Source organism: Desmodus rotundus, chromosome 1 (assembly GCF_022682495.2).
Source record: "Desmodus rotundus isolate HL8 chromosome 1, HLdesRot8A.1, whole genome shotgun sequence".
NCBI classification, from domain to species: domain Eukaryota; kingdom Metazoa; phylum Chordata; class Mammalia; order Chiroptera; family Phyllostomidae; genus Desmodus; species Desmodus rotundus.
Genome location: NC_071387.1, coordinates 54,466,218 through 54,484,863, shown reverse-complemented (window position 1 = coordinate 54,484,863; position 18,646 = coordinate 54,466,218). Strand labels below are relative to the sequence as shown.

The 18,646-nt window shown below is 37.6% G+C and overlaps 1 protein-coding gene across 4 annotated transcripts in view; it reads left to right on the top strand.

Moving 5' to 3' along the window:
• The first annotated feature begins 1,785 nt into the window (after positions 1-1,785).
• BRD10 (bromodomain containing 10) overlaps positions 1,786-18,646 on the top strand; it is a 136,336-nt gene continuing 119,475 nt past the window's right edge. For 3 of the 4 annotated variants that reach the window (XM_045193617.3, XM_045193616.3, XM_045193615.3), the window contains exon 1: positions 2,241-3,106. In XM_045193617.3, the coding sequence (XP_045049552.2) occupies positions 2,547-3,106 (560 nt within the window). In that variant the 5' untranslated portion in view covers positions 2,241-2,546. Of the gene's footprint in view, positions 3,107-18,646 lie in introns of all 4 variants that reach the window. The other variant, XM_024558413.3, reaches the window with a different exon arrangement.

Sequence of the window (18,646 nt, the reverse complement as noted above, 5' to 3'; positions counted from 1 at the left end):
TGAAAAAGTATAAATAAATAAATAAATAAATGCCAAAATCCCACCACAAAATATTCACAGAAGTTTTCTCTGGGTTAAATGACCATTTTTCTTGAAATTCATTTATCTTTATTTTCTAATTTACCTACAACCAACATATTTCATTCATTTATATATGTATGTATGTATGTATATATATATATATATATATATATATACACACATACACACACACACACATTTTTTTTAGGTTCAAAGACCTTGTCACAATCATCTTGGTCTCTTCATGACCTACAACTAAGTTCCTTCAACTCAGTCATACTTCTTTATCTTAATATTCCTTAATTAAGAAGCTCTTTTTCAAGATTTCTTGCTATTTCCTACACTCTTGTGCATGAAGAATTGGAAAGTCTGCCAGATAACTAGGAATTAGGCCCCTGGAGAATTTTGAAGTATGACAGACCTAGATTAGAAATTTGGTTAACCTAAGCATCAGTTTCTTTATCTGTAAAATACAAATAATACCAAGCTGATAGGATTGTTGTGAGAATTAGGGGAGATAATGAAGGGTACAGGGTTCAACAAATGCAAGCTAATATCTGAGAGTCCTGAAATAGGATTGGTGGCTAAAGAGGAAAAGGGTTATTTGCTGTTGTAGTGTGGGTCCACATTTTTGGGCTTTGTCAAAGGAAATGAGGGGTGGCCAGTCATATTTTTTTGTTTGCCAGTTGAAGTAGTTACCCGCCTGTATTTCTGTGAGCTGATGTATAACTATAGGCTCTGAGGAGAGAATGCTGTTAAGTGTCTAATACATTGTAAATGTCTTTAATGAAAAACAATCTCAAGAGTCAGAATATCCTGACCACTTAGTTATATAGCTTTTACTTTTAAAAAATGTACTATTTCTTGCTCTAAATAGAAAGTATTATGTACATCTTTCACATAGAACATGAGAAAATAGTAATGTCTGCTTTAAGGAACCATTAGTTCCTTTCTGCCCACTTACTTTTAAACAATACATAAATTAATGGAATGATGGGCCCACTTTTTAGACATTATCTCAAACATTAAAAACGTGTAGATTGTAAGGCCATGCTAATGACTAATAGCTAATGCTGTACACAGCTTAGACTTAAAATATTTGAAAACTTTTTGGTCCAAAGGATATACTCCTTTGTTCTTAGCAAACCTCAAGAATGTGGAGATCTGTTTTTTTTTCATTTTAACGAAAAACATGAGGCTAGTTTCCAAAATAGGAATTGATGTTAAGAACTGCAGACAGAAGTTTCAGAAATCCGACTTCTACAAATGATATCATTTTCTCTTTCTATATATTTGGGCATATGTTTCAGTTAGTCAAGTTCTTGAACCGCCTTTTTACAATTCCAAATTCTAGTTTTATGTTAAAAACCCAGTTATCCCAAGGGGGAGGCTGTGTGCAAAGAAAATGTAAATTACAGTAGGATAGGATTTACATTTTGTGCCTTCTTTTCATTTGCTATTAACAGAAGTTATCTAGCAGGCTCTGCCTGGGTTAATTTTAGTTGTTAGTACTAGTAAAGGACTCTCGCAAAAGAAGTATCCTCTTCCAGCAATTGTTTTTAAAAGCCCTTTGGTCTTTCTCTCTGGAAGTGGCGTGTAAAACTGCGCAGGCGCCTTGCTCCCCTCTTCACTCTGCCCTCAGTTGTCTACAAGCTGATGACATCATTGGACCGCGCAACCTACCAGGCCTCAGGACCTACAGATAAGCCGAAATCCTTGCTTTCGCGTAGTGGGGCGGGACGCGAGGGGGCGGAGTTGTTCTAATACGCATGCGCACCGTGGATGGCGACGATCCTTTTTTCTTTGCTTCTTTCCACAGCTCTCTCCAGTCGGGGGGAGTGGGGACCTGAGTGCCCTCCCTCTTCCCTCTCTGCCCCTCCCCTTGCCTCCTCCCCCTCCCCCCCCCGGCCGCCCAGCAGGGCTTCTAACTGACAGTTGTCGCCGGGCCGGGTCCGCGCGCGCCGCCTCCTCCTTGCCCGAGTGCCCTGCAGGTAGAGAGGGGCGGGAGGGGGTGTGAGGGAGCTGAGGAGGAGGAGATCGAGCTTCTGCGGCCCAGCGCTGTGGCCTCCTCTGGGGAGGCGAGAGAAGACCCCCCCGCCTTCCGTCTCGCCCCCTCCCAGTCCCGTAGCCGGCCCGGGAGGGGGTGGGGCGCCGAGGCCGCCGCGGCCAGGCCAGGCCTGGCGGGTGAAGAGCGGGCGGGGCGCGGAGGGGTGAGGCGAGCGAGGGCCGCGCGCGCCGCTGCCGGGGGGAGGGGAGAGGAGGGCACCTAGGCTCTCCTCTTCTCTCCCCCATCCCCCGCGCGCCATGTAACCCCGCCCCGCTGGCGGCGTGCTCAAGACCCCCGCGCGCACAGAGTCGAGCCGGCTGCTGAGGAGAGAGGCCCGATGCGGCTGGGGCTGCGCGGTGCGGCTGAGCCCTGAGGAAGCGGCCCGCGCTCACGCGTCCCCCGGTGCCTCGAGCGGCCGCTCCACATCGCCCAGCCTGGGCCTGCCGCGGGCGTGAGCGTGCCCAAGACGCTGGGGGAGATGAAGCCGGCCGAGGAGGAGGAGCGGCTGCTGCCGCCGGCCGAGGAAGAAGACGAGGAGGAGGTGGCAGCGGTGGCCCCGGCCTCAGGGCCGGCCCGAGGGAGGAGTGCCACTTCGCTGGAAGACGTGGACGACCATGAGGAGGAGGTGGCGATGGTGGTCGGGGGCGGTGGCTGTAAGGAGCAAGAACTAAACTACGAGCTGCAGCAGGGCTACCGCATCCTGGGAGAGTTCCTGCAGGAAAAGCATCGGGGCCTCACCGCCCCCTTCATGCAGCCCTTTGGGGGCGTTGCCACCAGGGAGGAGGAGGCGGCCGAGGGGCCGCGCAGCGGGGGCCGGGGCAGTCGCTCCCTCCCGCTGCAGCCCGGGCAGGGCTTGAGTCTGCTGAAGATGGAGGAGAAGTTCAGTAGTGGCCAGTACCAGGGCATCACCGAGTTCGTGGCGGACTTCAGGTCGATGCTGGAGACGTGCTACCGCCTGCATGGTGTAGACCATTGGATGTCCAGACAGGGCCAGAAGCTGGAGATGATGCTGGAGCAGAAGTTGGCGCTTCTCTCTCGGTAAGTGATCCCAGTCCCAGGTGAGACTGGCGGACTGACACAAACACACCCTAGCACGTGTCCGAGGATGGGTTGGGCCTGAGGCCGGGGGGCGTCGCTGATAGGTGCTGAGTTGGTGCTGGAGAACCCTGGGAGGAGCGGCGGCGCTGGGCGGGGGTCCGCAGGGGTGTGGTGGATGTGGGTCAATGAACCCAGCACTCAGAAGAGAAAAAGTTGATAAGGAAGCAGAGGCCAGAGCCGAAGATCAGGTACGGTTTGTAGATATGAAGTGAAATCATGCCCGTAGGAAGACTTCTAGAGGTAGGCAGAGGAAAAGTTTTAGTAGGATGGAAGTTGGACCTGCATCTTTTAGACAGTTTGGGCATGAGATATCGTTAGGAAAATAATTTTAGCTCATGTAAAAAGGTGGTTGTTTCAGACCATTAAAAATAACAGTATCGTTTTTCTACCTATGTCGGCTATCAGATTTATGGAGTTATTAAATGGCTAATGATTACTGTGGTATATTCCTGATCTTTTTTCTGTTTGATTTGAGACTGAATTTTTGCAATAGTGGGTGTATCAACGCAAAACTCTTAATACGTTTAGGTATTTGTGTTTATTTTACCAGAAATTATAGGCAGTTCAGGTGGCACTGTGCTAGTGGTGTACTCTACCTGTGTATTCACAGTCGGTTATTTTTCTTTATAAGAGGAAATAATGGAAGCTGCGAAAATAAACGTATTAACTTATAGTAATGTAATTTATACAAGCCAAATTAATATCTCAAGTGGCAATTTTTTCAAAATAGAAAAATAACTGACTGTTGTTGGAAATAGTAGTTGAATAATAGTTTGACTCTTTCTTTACTAGCTGAAGTGAACTTGAACAAGTCGCTTTACCTTCTTGGCTTTCCTTCCCTCATCTGTAAAAGGGGGATGATAATAATAATACCTACCTCATGGGGTTGCTGTAGGATTAACTGAGTTAAATGTAAAGTCAATGGTGCCAGTCCCATAGTCAGCCAGTGTGTTAACCATTGTAGTAGTAGTTGAATAAAAGGAATATTTTCCTCATATCTGAAACTGAGCATTGTACTGGTGTTTTTATGGAATAGCTCCTGAAAAGTTGTGTTAATTTTTGGCCCTTGATTTATTTTTGTAATTTTAAAATAATTTGTCAATGGCTTATACATGTTGTTTTCACCACAGTGACTTCTTTCGTTGAAAACAGTTAACAGTCATTAGGGAAACTCTATTTAAACTAAGGAAACTCTTGAAACCTTTCATAAAGTATTTGGTAACAGAATAATTATTTACAAATTTGCTTTGTAAATTCTAATATTTTTTTTTTAGTATACTTGGGTATTGTGTTTGTTACCCTTGACTCCTCAGTGCTTTGTACAATAGTTATGACCAACATAAAAAACAGTTCATACATGAGTTACTATTTTTAAGTAGTAAAATATACTCCAAATTGATGTCACAGGATTTTAGACCTGGAAGGAACCATAGATTTCATTTAATCCAAGCATCCATTTTACAGATACAGGAACAGGATTTAGAACAAGGCAAAAGAATGGCTGTTTGAAAGTGCTAAGAAGTAGCGTATAGGTTTAAATGAACTGTAGGTATTTTCAAAAGCATTGTGTGTGTAATAATTTTTCTGAGTCCCACAAAAGAGCAGGGAGACTTTCTCTTTCACATAAAGGTAAATTTCTAAATGCTCAGAATCCCCATGGCTAATGCTCATTCCAATATGATTTAGTAGAATCCACAGTTAGAAATTAAACTTAAACATTCTGTTGTTTATAAACATATTTCTGATATTATTAGCCCAAGAGAAATACTTTTTTCTTTAAATTTTAGAGAGGGGAAGGGAGGGGGAAAGAGAGGGAGAGAAATATCAATGTGAGAGAGAAACATCAGTTGGCTGCCTTCCTTATGCACCCCAACTGGGGACTGAACCTGCAACTCAGGCATGTGCCCTGATCAGCAACCTTTCTGTTTCAAGGACTGTGCCCAACCAACTGAGCTATACCAGCCAGGTAGAGATAAATGATTTTATTTTAGGAGAAAAAAGTAATATGATGGTCTTAAACAGATGAAGTTTTGAGTCCCTCACTTTTTTGTGTTTGATGTGTGTGAACATTTTGTAAATAGTGGTTTGCTAGACCGTACTTCTTGATAATAGGAAATCATTTCTTTTTATGTACTAGCCTGAAATCTAAGAAAAAGCATCAGTTGCAACTCTTTGGTATGCAATTAGAATACATAGATGTTCCAGAACAATAGTCTATAGACTGTCCAAATGAATATGATTTTCAGCATAACTTTTTCAGATACCTTATTTATAAGTAAGTTGTATGTGATATTTTAGTAATAAAAAACAATCACTTACATATTATACTTAAGTTTTCTTTTGTCTTCTGATATATATTAGATATTGAGTTAACTCTTTTTTTTTTTTTAAAGATTTTATTTATTTATTTTTTGACAGAGGGAAAGGGAGGGAGAGAGGGAGAGAAACATCAATGTGTGGTTGCCTCTCACATGACCCCTACTGGGGACCTGGCCTGCAACCCAGGTGTGTGCCCTGACTGGGAATCAAACCAGTGACCCTTTGGTTCGCAGGCGGGCACTCATTCCACTGAGCCACACCAGCCAGGGCTAACTCTTACTTTCAAATTTACAGTAAGGAGAACTTTATATGTACTCCACATATTAGTGAGCCTTTTAGTGAGCACAAAACAAGGTATGTTTTGTACCTTGTAAAAAGGATGCGATGTTACAGAGAGCCCAGTGGCATTAGTACTTCGGACTCATTGTATTGAATCTCAATTTCTTCATTTGTGCATTGTGAGCTTAGTTGATTGTATATGAGAGTATCTGCCAGAGCTAGACATTCAAGTCCCTGGGATAAAAAGGTAAGTTCTTAGCTCTTAAGTGATTTCTAGTCAAGTAGGGAAACATACTTTAAAAAAAGATAATGGCTCTATAATAGACATGTAAACAAGGTACAGGGGAACTTAAGAGAAAGGAGCCCTAAGTCTGAAGGGGAGGGGAGAAGCCTGAGAATGGCAATTGAGAGGAGGAGGGAGAAGGAGGAAAGACACTACAGTAGTTACAAGGTATTATAGAGAAGTTTACACTTGAACTGGTTCTTGAAGTTGAATATTGCTATTGGTGTTTTTATGGAGGGTTTAAAATGGGCATTAAGGAAGGCTGAATTGCAGTGAATTCAATGCATGAAACAGTATAGTGTTTCTGGGAACTAAAGGTACTTCTGTATGACTACAGTATGGTCTCCAGAGTAGTCTGCACCCCAGGAGATATGCAGAATGATTGATTAGGGTGAGGAAAGAAAATAATACAACTTAGGTATATTTTAGTTTTATTGTATCATTTAAAAAATTTTTTAATTTTGGTTTGCTTTTTGTGGTGGTTTTAATAGCACTGTGTGTATAGTTTACAAGTATAATCACTAATATGTATTAATAATATACAATATGTTAATGTATTATTTGTAATATAACTAGGATTAAGACAGACAACATATCTAGTCTCAAGAAAGTTATATTTTAGAAGCAATCTTATTTAGTTGAAGCACCTGAAAGAAATATCAATAACATTAGAGAAATAGGGAGAAAAACCTAACTGGAAAGGAATAGAGAATACTTGATAGTTAAGAAGTTATGAACAACACTTTAGAAACTGTCAGATTTTAATAAGAATTTTTGCTTCTGGCAAATTTTAAATGATGTTTTTTAAAGCTTTTACATTTGAAAATATTTTTGAAAGCTTTAAGAATATTGCTATGTAGTGAGAAGATGGCTTTTTCTAGTTTTAAAAGGTTGTAATTATAGAAGAGGTATTACCAGTGACCCCAACAGAGCTAAACCTAAAATTTTAACTTTGGCCATTTAAAATGTTTTGGTAAGAATAAAGCTTGAATATAATATATATTTGTTAAAATTATTTTTCATTTCTGAATTAAATTAATTTGCTGTTAAATGGTACATGGCTGAAAAGGCTTTATTGTAGAGTATTAGGGGAGTACAAAGGAGTTAAAACTACAAGGGGAAAGGAGGGAGCTTGGATTGAAAAATACTTAATTAGAGTTTATTGTAGAGGTTAAAGGTTTGGAGGGTGGGTAGAATAGGTGAAATCAAGTTCATTAAACAGTTACTTGAACTATGATAAGTAAAGCCCTGTAGATACTGCGATAAACGTGACATTATTCCTTACATCACGATGGTAGGTAAACAGAAACAAACATATGGAGTCAGAAAAGTACATAATATTCCAGAGGAATAGTTTATACCCAGTGATTAGAGTGTAGGACAAGGGGCTATAGTGACAGATAAGTCTAGAAAGGTAGGATGAGACTATGAAGATTCTTGATTGCTTCCTAAGGAATTTAGAATGTAGGCAATGTAGATCCATCACAGGTTTTAACTAAGGGGGTGACATGATTTTACTAATATTTTGAGGTTTGAAAGCTGAAATGGAATGAGAGAGAATGAAGAGAGGAAACCAATTAAAAGGCTATTGAGTCAATTCCATTAAAAGATAATAAGTAAGCAGAAGGAAAAATAGTTGATGAGGATACAAAAGAGGTATATTCAGCTGGTAAAATGGTAAAATGGCAAGCTTTTGGACGTGGGGTGTGAAGGAAATGATGATAATCCAAAATGAATTCGATCTCAGGTGATGCTGATGCTGAGGGGAACTTGACAGGAGGCATTTATTTGAAGATAACTCAGCTGAGAATTATTGGAAGCTCAGCAAAGTGAGTAGGGCTAGATTAGAGATGTTTAATTAGGAATTAACCTGCAGAAGAGTGATGGTTGAAAAAGTGGTAGTGAAAGAGATTGCCCAGGACAGTCTAGTAAAAATACAAGGGGACTAAAGGCAGAACTTTGTGTGAGGATTGAGTGTCTTCACTGGAAAGACGGAAATTTAGAAGAATATGATTTAGCCCTGACTGATGTGGCTGGGTTGGTTGGATGTCCTTCCACTAAGCGAAAGGTCGCAGATTCAGTCCTGGGTGGGGCACATGCCTGAGTTGCTGCTGGGTCCCTAGGTGGGGCACATAGGAGAGGCATCCAATCAATCAATGTTTCTCTTCCTCTCTTTCTCCCTTCCTTCCCCTCTCTAAAAAAAATAAAATCTTTTTGAAAAGGAATATGATTAAAGTGTGTATAATGTATTAAAAGCTGAAATGGTTATTAAGAAGAGGCAGTTAATGAAATTGAAAAGAATTTATTCTGGAATAAGTAAAAGGTATTATTTTATAGTAAACTTATGTACTTTATTATTTTAGGAGGTTTTGTCCCATTTGAAAACACTAATTTGAGAATGATATAGGTGTAATGCAATAAAAATGCACTAATAGATTCTAATGTGTTCTTATAGTCTGCTTCTCATTTTATTTGGGCCCTTGTATTTATTTTTGTTTCTAAGAAAAATAAACCAGAGGAGGGGGGTAGTCATGTTTTTGGAGAGAGGATTGGTTGTATTTTAGCTTTCAAATCATCCGTAGGCTATCTCCATAAAATTAGAGGTGCTTGGAATAAATAATAGCAGTTTTCATTTCCAAGGAACTTGCATAGTAATATGAATCTTTTAAAACATATTAAGTTACTTGAGGTGGTTCTTTTTTTTTTTTTTTTTTAATTGGGAAAGACTAATAAATCCCAGTGGTAATATTACCTATCACCTAGCCCTTTGTATATATCATCTTCTACCTGGGACCTGTGAATGTTCCAGAATTAATCATGCTTAAAAGCCAGGAAATTAAGTATATACACTGAAAAAAAAAAAAAAGTTAGGAAAACCAACAAAGTGTTAATAGTGGTTATTACTAAGTAGAAAGATCCTAGTTATTTTTCATTTTCCTTTAACTTTTCTGTATGCTCTATTTTTCTACAATAAGCATATTTACAGTTTAAGATTTTATTTAAAAGAAATTAGTATTTACAAATTTGAATAAACTATATAGAGGTAAAAAATAGACTTAAAATATTTGTTGCTAGAGGGGATTGCAGGAACTATTATAAAGGACACATGGACAAAATCGGGTGGGGGGATGGTGGAGGTGGGGGAGGGAGGTGGGTTCAGCTGGGGTGGGGTGGAGGGATAGGGAGAAAAGGCATACAACTGTAATTGAATAACAATAAAAATTTAAAAAAGAAAAAATATTTATTGCCTTAAGTTATAGCTTAAGTTGTAAGACAGTACACTTTCGTTAAATGTTGTAACTGGGTAGTGGAACTGTGGGTGAGTTTTAATTTTCCCTTCCACTCTTTCTAATTTTTTTTCCACAATTTTATTTTAATATCGTTCAGAATATTAAGTCTACAGATTTTGTAACTACAGCTTTAAGGACTTGAAATATGAAATAGCTAGTGCTATAAGAACAAAACTTTCATGTTTAAAGCATTTGAGTACAGCTATCGGAAAGTACCTTCTTCGGACAAAAATAACTCTTACAATAGCTTTTATAGTTCTTTAAATGTATGTCTTCGAACTCATTTCTGTGTAGGCATCCCACTACAAGATTTAAAAAAAGAGAGAGAGAATACAAATTGTGATAAACCAGGTTAAGATAAAATTACTTGACTAAATCTCTTGTCATATTTGTAAGCACTTACTAATATTTCTGTTCTGTGAGAGTTTAAATCTTCTAAGTTATAATAAGTGAAAAAAACACTGTCAAGATGTAACACAGAAAGTGTGATTTGTTATTTAGCCCAGAAAGTATTTTGGGGATCTTCTCTTTCCAAAGGATAGCCCCTACCCTCTCTCAGATACATCTCATTTGCTAGACTTAAGTTTTCTTTGGGTTTGCAAAAGCTTTAAACATGAACAGTTTTATTTGAATTTTACAATTTATACTACCCTAGAACATTGACTTGATAATGGTGTTATATTCTCAGTTTTTTGAGATTGATATCAGAAAGAAAATCTCTACCACAAAATTTACCTACAGATAGAACTAATTGGGATTATTCTCCCTGTGGCGTCTCATATTTTGTGTTTTTAAATCACTTTTTAATTTTGGTGGTGGATTGTCTAACAAATAGAATAAGGGACTCCAAAATTCTGCTGAAAAGACAATTCCTGGTGAATTCAGGGACTTTTCTCATCTTTGTTTTATCAGTAAGAACCGAGTCCATTTCATTTGCACTGAAGCAGAGAAACAGACCATCTGAAAAGCTTACTACATAGAAATGTTTTCCTATAGAAATATAAATATAGATTATTTCCATGTTAATCCATAAGGTGAATTTCTAACATCTGAATTACTAAAATTGGAAGATATATTAGAATATAACCAATAAACAAAATTGAAGGCATATTTTATATTTTTCTTGAATACTTGTGCTTGAGGAAAAAACAGGTTTACATTTGACTCTCTTCCTACAGCAGATAAACTCATTTCCTGGCTCCCTTACTTATTTATATGATGCTACCTTATCTGTAAGCTTTTCCTGAGCATTCTATTAAAGTAATATCCTACCTAAACATCTACCCCTTTTCACTTCCTTTGTTTTCCTTCATTTATTTCATCTTCACATGTAGTATGGTTTAATTACATATATCTTTTTCTCCTTTCTAACTAGAATGTAAAATCTGAGGGACTTTCTTTGCTTGGTGTGTTGTTTGACTTCTATAAATGTTGATCTGAATGTAAGCAGTAAGTGGTGAACAGTTTTACATTCTATATGAGTTCTAAGGTCATTTTCAAAGATTTTGGAGGGGATGTTTCCCAGATTTGCCAACAATAGAATGGCATTTAAAGGCAGATTCCATGGCCCCAGAATAGCATATTAAATCTGTTAATTCATAATCTCAGAGTGGGGATTGGGAATCTACATTTTTAATAAGCTCTCGAATTGGTTTTTATGCACAATAAACTTGGAGGACTGATGCTTCAGGATATAGTAATATTGTTTCATGTTTGATTTTACCTCATAATTTAGTGTTTTCCTTTCGTTGAAGTATTTTTTTTTTAGCATTGCTTTTTACACTTGTCAACCCTTATTAGCTTGTATTTTGAGTTGGAATGAATAGAAGACAGGAGAAAGAAATGAGAAGCAGATTCATATACTCATGTCTTCACATGGAATACACCTTGAAGAAGTAACTGGTAAAACACGAGAGATAGTGGGAAGGGAGGGTAAGGAGACATGATACTAGGTGAAAAAGAATAGATATGGGGACCTGGCTAGTATGGCTCAGAGGATTGAGCACCTGCCTGCACACGAAGGGTTGTTGGTTCAATTCCCATTCAGGGCACATGCTTAGGTTGTGGGCCAGGTCCCCAGTGTGGGGAGCACAAGATGCAACCACACACTGATGTTTCTCTCCCCCTCTTTCTCCCTCCCTTCTCCTCTCTCTGAAAAAAGTAAATATTTGAAAAAAAGAATAGGCATGGAAAGTCATATGTTTGTCATGGAATATTACACAAAGCAATCTCTATTTTTAGACTAGTTTTTACATTGTTTTAAAACTTTTTATGAGAGAATTTCTAACACATAAAAAAGCAAAACAGACTATTCACACCCTCATGTGCCTATTACTCAGTCTCAAACAATATTTATTTATGGCTGGTTCTGCCCCATTCATACCTTCTATATACCTTCCTCGGTATTATTTTGAACAAATCATTGACTGCAGATTATTTTATAAATGCTTCACATTGTACCTCTCAGAGATGAGGACTCTTGTGTAAAATGTAACCACGATGCCCTACCAAACAAAAACAAATTCTTAATTGCAACTACCCATTCACTGCTCACATTTCCAATTGTTTCAAAAATTATAAAGACATTATTTCCTTTGTTTTAATCATAATCCAAATAAATTCACACAATGTGATTGATTCGCCTTTTAATTCATAGATCTTCCTTTCTTCCCTTCTCCTTTTTTCCCTTTTTCCACACCCTGCTCCCTTCTTTCTTAACAGTAATTTTGTAGAAGAAACAGATTGTTTGTCTAGAGTCTCCTACAATCTTGGATTTTGTGGATAGCATTCCATGTTTTGTCCTCTGTATTTCATATAAATTGGTAGTTGGTTCTAGGAGTTTTTCAAAAGCAGGATCACTTTTTTTTTAGAGGTCAGGGGGTAGAGGGGCAAGACTACCTTCTCAGGTAACATTGCGTCCATCCATCCATTTCTGGTTTTATGTTTTAAATTAGTTGTGAATTATTAAGGTTTAGTGTGTTGGCACAGTGTAATTTTGCTGAATTTGTTCAAATGAAAAGATAATTAAGTAGTGATTTTATAACTTTGTTTATTTTCTAAAGAAAATAACATTTAAACACACAAAAAACATTTAAACATGTAAACATTTAAAACTCATCTATTGAACTTTATATGACAAGTCATTTTATTCTCAGCTTTTGCCTCCAGTGGAGTTTAACGTGAAATTAATTTCCACAGCAGGCTACTTTATTTATAATCTGAGAAAATTGATTTTAACTTAGAATATATTAAAGCATTAATTCTATGAGTAGTCTGTTATATAGGTCTAATATATTAAATAGCATCACATTTTTTAAAGCCTGAAGTTAAAAACCCTAGGTCCTGTTCCCATCCACTTTATCTATTTAAACCTGTTTGTATGATCTTACATTATATATCAGTTGTGGATAATAATATTATTTGTTGTGTTTCTCATTTGATTTTGGGGAGCAATGAAGAGAGATCCAAGGTTAGATCTTATAGCATTGCTCTGCACTATAACAGATAAAGTATTGTATTAATTGATCTCATAGCCTTTTGATTGGTATTTTATTTTATTGTTCAATTACAGTTGTGCCCATTTTCCTCCCATTGCTCTCCCTTGCCCTGCCCACCCTCCCATACTCAGTCCTCCCCCGTTGTCCTTTTCCATGGGTCCTTTATACATGTTCCTTGACTTTACCCTTCCCCTTCTTTCCCCATTATTCCCCTTCCCCCTCCGCTTGATTGGTATTTTAATTTTATGATTCTCTTTTTTAGTTCATTATGACTTCCAAGCCTTTATAAAGTTTAAAGTTTTTAACCGGAGTTCTAAAACAGCCTCCCCTCACCCCTAATACAGTATGCAAGAGTGTGTGTGTGCGTGCATCTAGTTCTTCTAGAGAGAAGATGTAAAACTTTATTAGGTCAGCAGAGGGGTACAGACCCAAAAAAGTTTTAAGAACCATATGTTAATTAACAAATATCCAGTAAGTTATGATGATGTTTGGTTAAAGTGGGGAAAATTCCAGTTAACAACGAAAAAAAGTTAGACCTTTCACAGACATAACAACAGAAAATCTGAATAGTACCTGAAGACAAATATTCTTGTATTATGCGTATATTTATATTATTAGGTATTTAAAGAGACTTGTTTGACTCTGATCTTTAAGTAATGTTTTTTATTTTAATAACATTTGGTTTAATGTAATATATACAAAATATTTCAATAAGCAGCTAATACAAAAACTTACTGAGACATTTTATGTTTCTTTTACTGTCTTTGAAATCCAGGTGAATTTTATGCTTACATTGCTAGTCCTTTCAGACTAGCCATATTTCTCAATACCTGCATACATAAACTTTTTCAAGCTACTTTGAAGATTTATTGTAATCAGAATACCAGATATAAATAATATATAATAATTTTAAGTATATTTTATTGATTATGCTATTGCAGTTTTCCCAATTTTTACCCCTGCTGCCTTGCACCCCTAACCCTCCAGCATTCCCACCCCCCTTAGTTCATGTCCATGGGTTGTACATATAAGTTCTTTGAATTCTCTGTTTCCTATATCATTCTTGACCTCTCCCCATCTATTTTATGCCTACCAATTATGCTTCTTATTCCCTGTACCTCTTCCCCCCTATTCCTCCCCTCCCCACTGAAAACCCTCCATGTGATGTCTATTTCTTTGACTGTGTTCCTGTTCTAGTTGTTTCAAGTAATGGTTTCGCTCTGCATTAGTTTAGAGGGGAAAATGACTTAAATGGCTCTCTTGGTATTTGACATTCTGAAAGACTTAATAATGTGACTTACCTTACTGGAGGTGTCATACCTTTGTGAGTAAAGTCTAGTTTTGCCAGTAGTGACACTTGTGTTGAATTAGACATTGTTTTTCTCTTAAGTTCCACTTATACTCATTGTCCATTCATTTTTATCACATTCAGAACAATTTCAAAACATCTTGAGAGCCTTCTCTATCTGCTTAGAAATCTCTTTTTTCTATGTCTAGTGAAATTCTAATAATACTTAAGGCTCAGCTCAGATAACATCTCCTTTATGAAGCCTGATGCAGAATTGATTGCTTCTTTTCCTGTAGTTCATGATTATATGTTTTGAATGTGTTTATAGCACTTTAAAAAAATTATGTTAGGGATGTGTCTGTCTCCCTATCTGTGTTGTGGTCCCCATGAGGGCAGAGGATAGGTCTTATCCACCATTGTATCTCAGGGTCATGGACATAAATAATAGTTGTTTGGTAATTCTGAAATCAGTGAAATAAGCATATGAAAAAAGATCAAATGAAATATTCAGTTATATCAGTCAAATTTCCTTTTATAAAAAACTCAGCAGAGTTCTCATCTCAGCAAAACTTTGCACATCTCTTCCTCTTGTTTTCAGCATGGGTTAGGTATAGTCCTTTGTTCTTACAGAATCCAGTTTTTGGGGTCATGTGATATAAAAGTTTTGGAATCCCATGATATTGAAATTATTTGTTTGCTTGTCCGTTTGCCTCACTAAATTTTAAGTGGAATTATGCATTTTTGTATTTCTTCAAGTGCAGAGAAGCCCAATAGATATTTGTTGAGTTGAATGAAGATAGCATATCCTCCCTTAAGGGGTGAATATAGTATTTAAAAGCATAATTGAAGACACTGTATGATTAATGTAGTAAGACAGGTACAGTTCATCTCATTCAACAGGTATTTACAATGCTTAATTTCTGATAGGCACTGTAGAGCAATTCAAAGATGAATGTGGAAAGACAGGAGTTTAAACTGATATAGAGGTCATTCTAGGCAACAAGAATAGCATGTTCAAAAGTACAAAGGCAAAAAAGTCACTGTATATAGCTAGGGAATGGCCAGTAGTTTAATTTGGATAGAGTGTAGTTATATATAGAAAAGTAGTGACAGGTGTGACTAGGAGGGCCAGATTATAGAGGGCCAAATATGCTGTGCTGATAAAGAATTTGATAGTCCATTTTAGTGAGTTACTATATTAAAAGCTTTTAAGCTAGAGAATTACAAGGGACATATATGTAACATGAATTATAGTAGAAAACTAATGTCAATTTGAGCTTTTTCCATCCATTAATTTTTAGCTTCTCTTAATTTTAATTTGCATTTGACTTTCATTTTTTTGTTCTTTTTAATATGTTTTATTGATTACGCTATTACAGTTGTCCCATTTATTTCTCCCCTTTATGCCCCTCCATCCTATACCCCCTCTTCCACCAGCATTCCCCCACCTTAGTTCATGTCCATGGGTCATCTAAGTTCTTTGGCTTCTACATTTCCCATATTTTCCTTAACCTCCCGTCTATTTTGTACCTACCATTTATGCTTCTTCTTATCTGTACCTTTTTCCCCATCCTCCCCCTCCCTGCTGATAACATTCCATGTAATCTCTATTTCTGTGAATCCCTTCCGGTTCTAGTTGTTTGCTTAGTTAATTTTTGTTTTTGTGTTTTTTAGGTTCAGTTGTTGGTAGTTGTGAGTTTGTGGTCATTTTAGTCTTCACAGTTTTTGATTTTCTTCTTTTTCTTAGATAAGTCCCTTTAAATTCCATATAATAAGGGACTGGTGATGATGAACTCCTTTAACTTGACCTTATGGGAAGCACTTTATCTGCTCTTCCATTCTAAATGATAGCTTTGCTGGGCAGAGTAATCTTGGATGTAGGTCCTTGGCCTTTCATGACTTTGAATACTTCTTTCCAACCCCTTCTTGCATGCAAGGGCACATTATACATGGCAAAATACAGTAGTAGCAGGACCTAGATTTGAATTCAGACTGTTTGGTACCAGAGCCCAGGTTCTTAACTATTTTGTCATTCTGCTTATGAACAAGAGCTGTAAGGATTGAGAGAAAGAAGCTTTTCTATCTGAGAGAGAGGCTGGGGAGAAGAGGATTATAAAAGATTTCAAGGAGGAGTGAGCATTTAGATTCTGTGGTGGTAGAATTGACAATATTTGCAATATAAATTATTAAAATTACTATGTATATAAAATATAACTGTTGTAAAAGTCTATAGTATATAGTTGAAGTATAACTGTACTATACATGGACTTTTTTAAAGCTATCCATTACTTAGTGTTTATATTATTAATAGTTTATTAATTGAAAAAATAATGTGTACATCTGGTGGTAAAAGTTAGTCTCTTAGTCCCCTACTATTAAGAGGTTACTACTATGTTAATTTCTTGTATTCAATTGGGTATCTGATAGCTGTCTCAAATTTTAGCATGTTCAAAACTAAACTTCAGGTTTGTTGTTTTGTTTTGCTTTTCTAAGCTTATTCTTACCTTCTGAGTAAGTAACTTCACTGTCTTCTAAGTTGCTCTGGACAAAAAACTAACTTTTCGCTTATTTTTCCATATTAAACATGTGAACCAATTTAGAGCTCTGTTCCTTTAAAATATATTTTACATCTTGTCTATTCTCTCCATTGTGACCACTTAAGTACAAACATTATCATTTGTTGCCTGGAGTACTGTGTAGTTTGCTGACTTGTTTTCTTGCTTCTGCTTTTTTATCCTAGAGTCCATTTTTTAACCAGCAGCCAGAGTGAATTTTAAAATACATACATTAAGAGAAGTCAACACTTTGCTTAAGGCACTTCAGTGGCACTTAGTCTACAGTAAGGAGTTTAGCTTACGGTTCTTTACATACCTGCCAATCCTTTATACTTGTTCGTTCTTTTATGTAGAACACTCTTAAAAGGGTTTTGGAGGGTTTTTTGGGAGGAGGGTGTTGTTGTTTTTGCCGTGGTGGCTCCTCCTCCTTTTCATCAGAGAAATTATTCTTGACTATCTTTCACAGAATTTATAATATATGACTTGTAGTTATAACATACATGTATGAGGTCTGCCTGGAAAAAGTCCAGCCTAACATAGAACAAGAATGCTTTGCACCACATCAGTGTAACCTGGCAGCTAAGGAGAGTGGATTGGAATGCACATGCGTGAACAATGGTGACTTCACTGTACTAGTCAGTGGGAGAGGTAGACACTGTTAAGTAAACATGTGTACTGTGTGGCCGTGGCATTCAAAGTAACTGAGCAAGCAGAGCAGTGAATCCGCATCCAATTTTGTGTGAAGCTTGAACATTCCTACCTTCCTCCACAGAAACTATTCAGATGATTCAGAAGGTCCCAGCTATGGGTAACTGGTGATGAGCACCTTCATCACAACAATGTACCAGCTCATGTAGCACATCTCCTGCACAGTTTTTTTGTGAAATATCAAATCACCCAGGTGACTCAGCACCCCCTACAGCCCAAAATTTGGCACCCTGAAACTTCTGGCTTTTACCAAAACTAAAATCACCTTTGAAAGGGAAGAGATTTCAGACTGTCAATGAGATTCAGGAAAATACTATGGGGCAGCTGGTGGCGATTGGGAGAACTGTGTGAGTTCCCGAGAGGCATATTGTCCTAATCTTCTGTCTTTAATGAATGTGTCTCTTTTTCATAGTATGTGGCTGGACACTTTCTGGACAGACGTTGCATGTACATATCTTGCTTGCTTTTTGTTTATTTTTGTTTTTTTATTTTTTAATTATATTTTATTGATTATGCTATTACAGTTGTCCTGACATTTCCCCCTTTGCCCCTTCCACCCAGCACCACCCCCCTCAGGCAATCCTCTACCCTTGTTCATGTTGATGGGTCATGTGTGTAAGTTCTTTGGCTACTACTCTATTTCCTATACTATACTTTACATTCCCATGGCTATTCTATAACTACCTATTTGTACTTAATCCCCTTACCTTTTCACTCATTCTCCCTCACACCCCTCCCATCTGGCAACCTGGTAACTAACTTCTTTTCTCTTGCTTTTAAAAGTCTCTCCTTATCTTTAACCTTTGGCCTTTTAATTATGACGCGTCTTGGAGTGGGCCTCTTTGCATCCATCATAACTTGGATTCTCTGAACTTCCTGCACTTGTATGTCTATTTCCTTCACCAAATTAGGAAAGTTTTCTTTCACTGTTTTTTCAGCTAGATTTCCAATTTCTTTCTGTTCTCCTTTTTGCTCCCCTATGAGGCAAATGTTGTCCTTCTTAAAGTTGTTCCAGAAGCTCTTTAAACTATCCTCATTTTTTTGGAATCTTTTTACTTCTTGTTTTGCATGGCTGATTTTTAGTTCCTTATGTTCCAAATCATTCATGTGATTCTTGACTTCATCCACTCTACTGTTGTTTCCCTGTAAATTGTTCTTTATTTCAATTAGTGTATTCTTTGTTTCTGAATGGGTCTTTTTTATGCTGCTGAGATCCTTATTAAGTTCCTAGAGCATCTTTATAACCAGTATTTTGAACTCT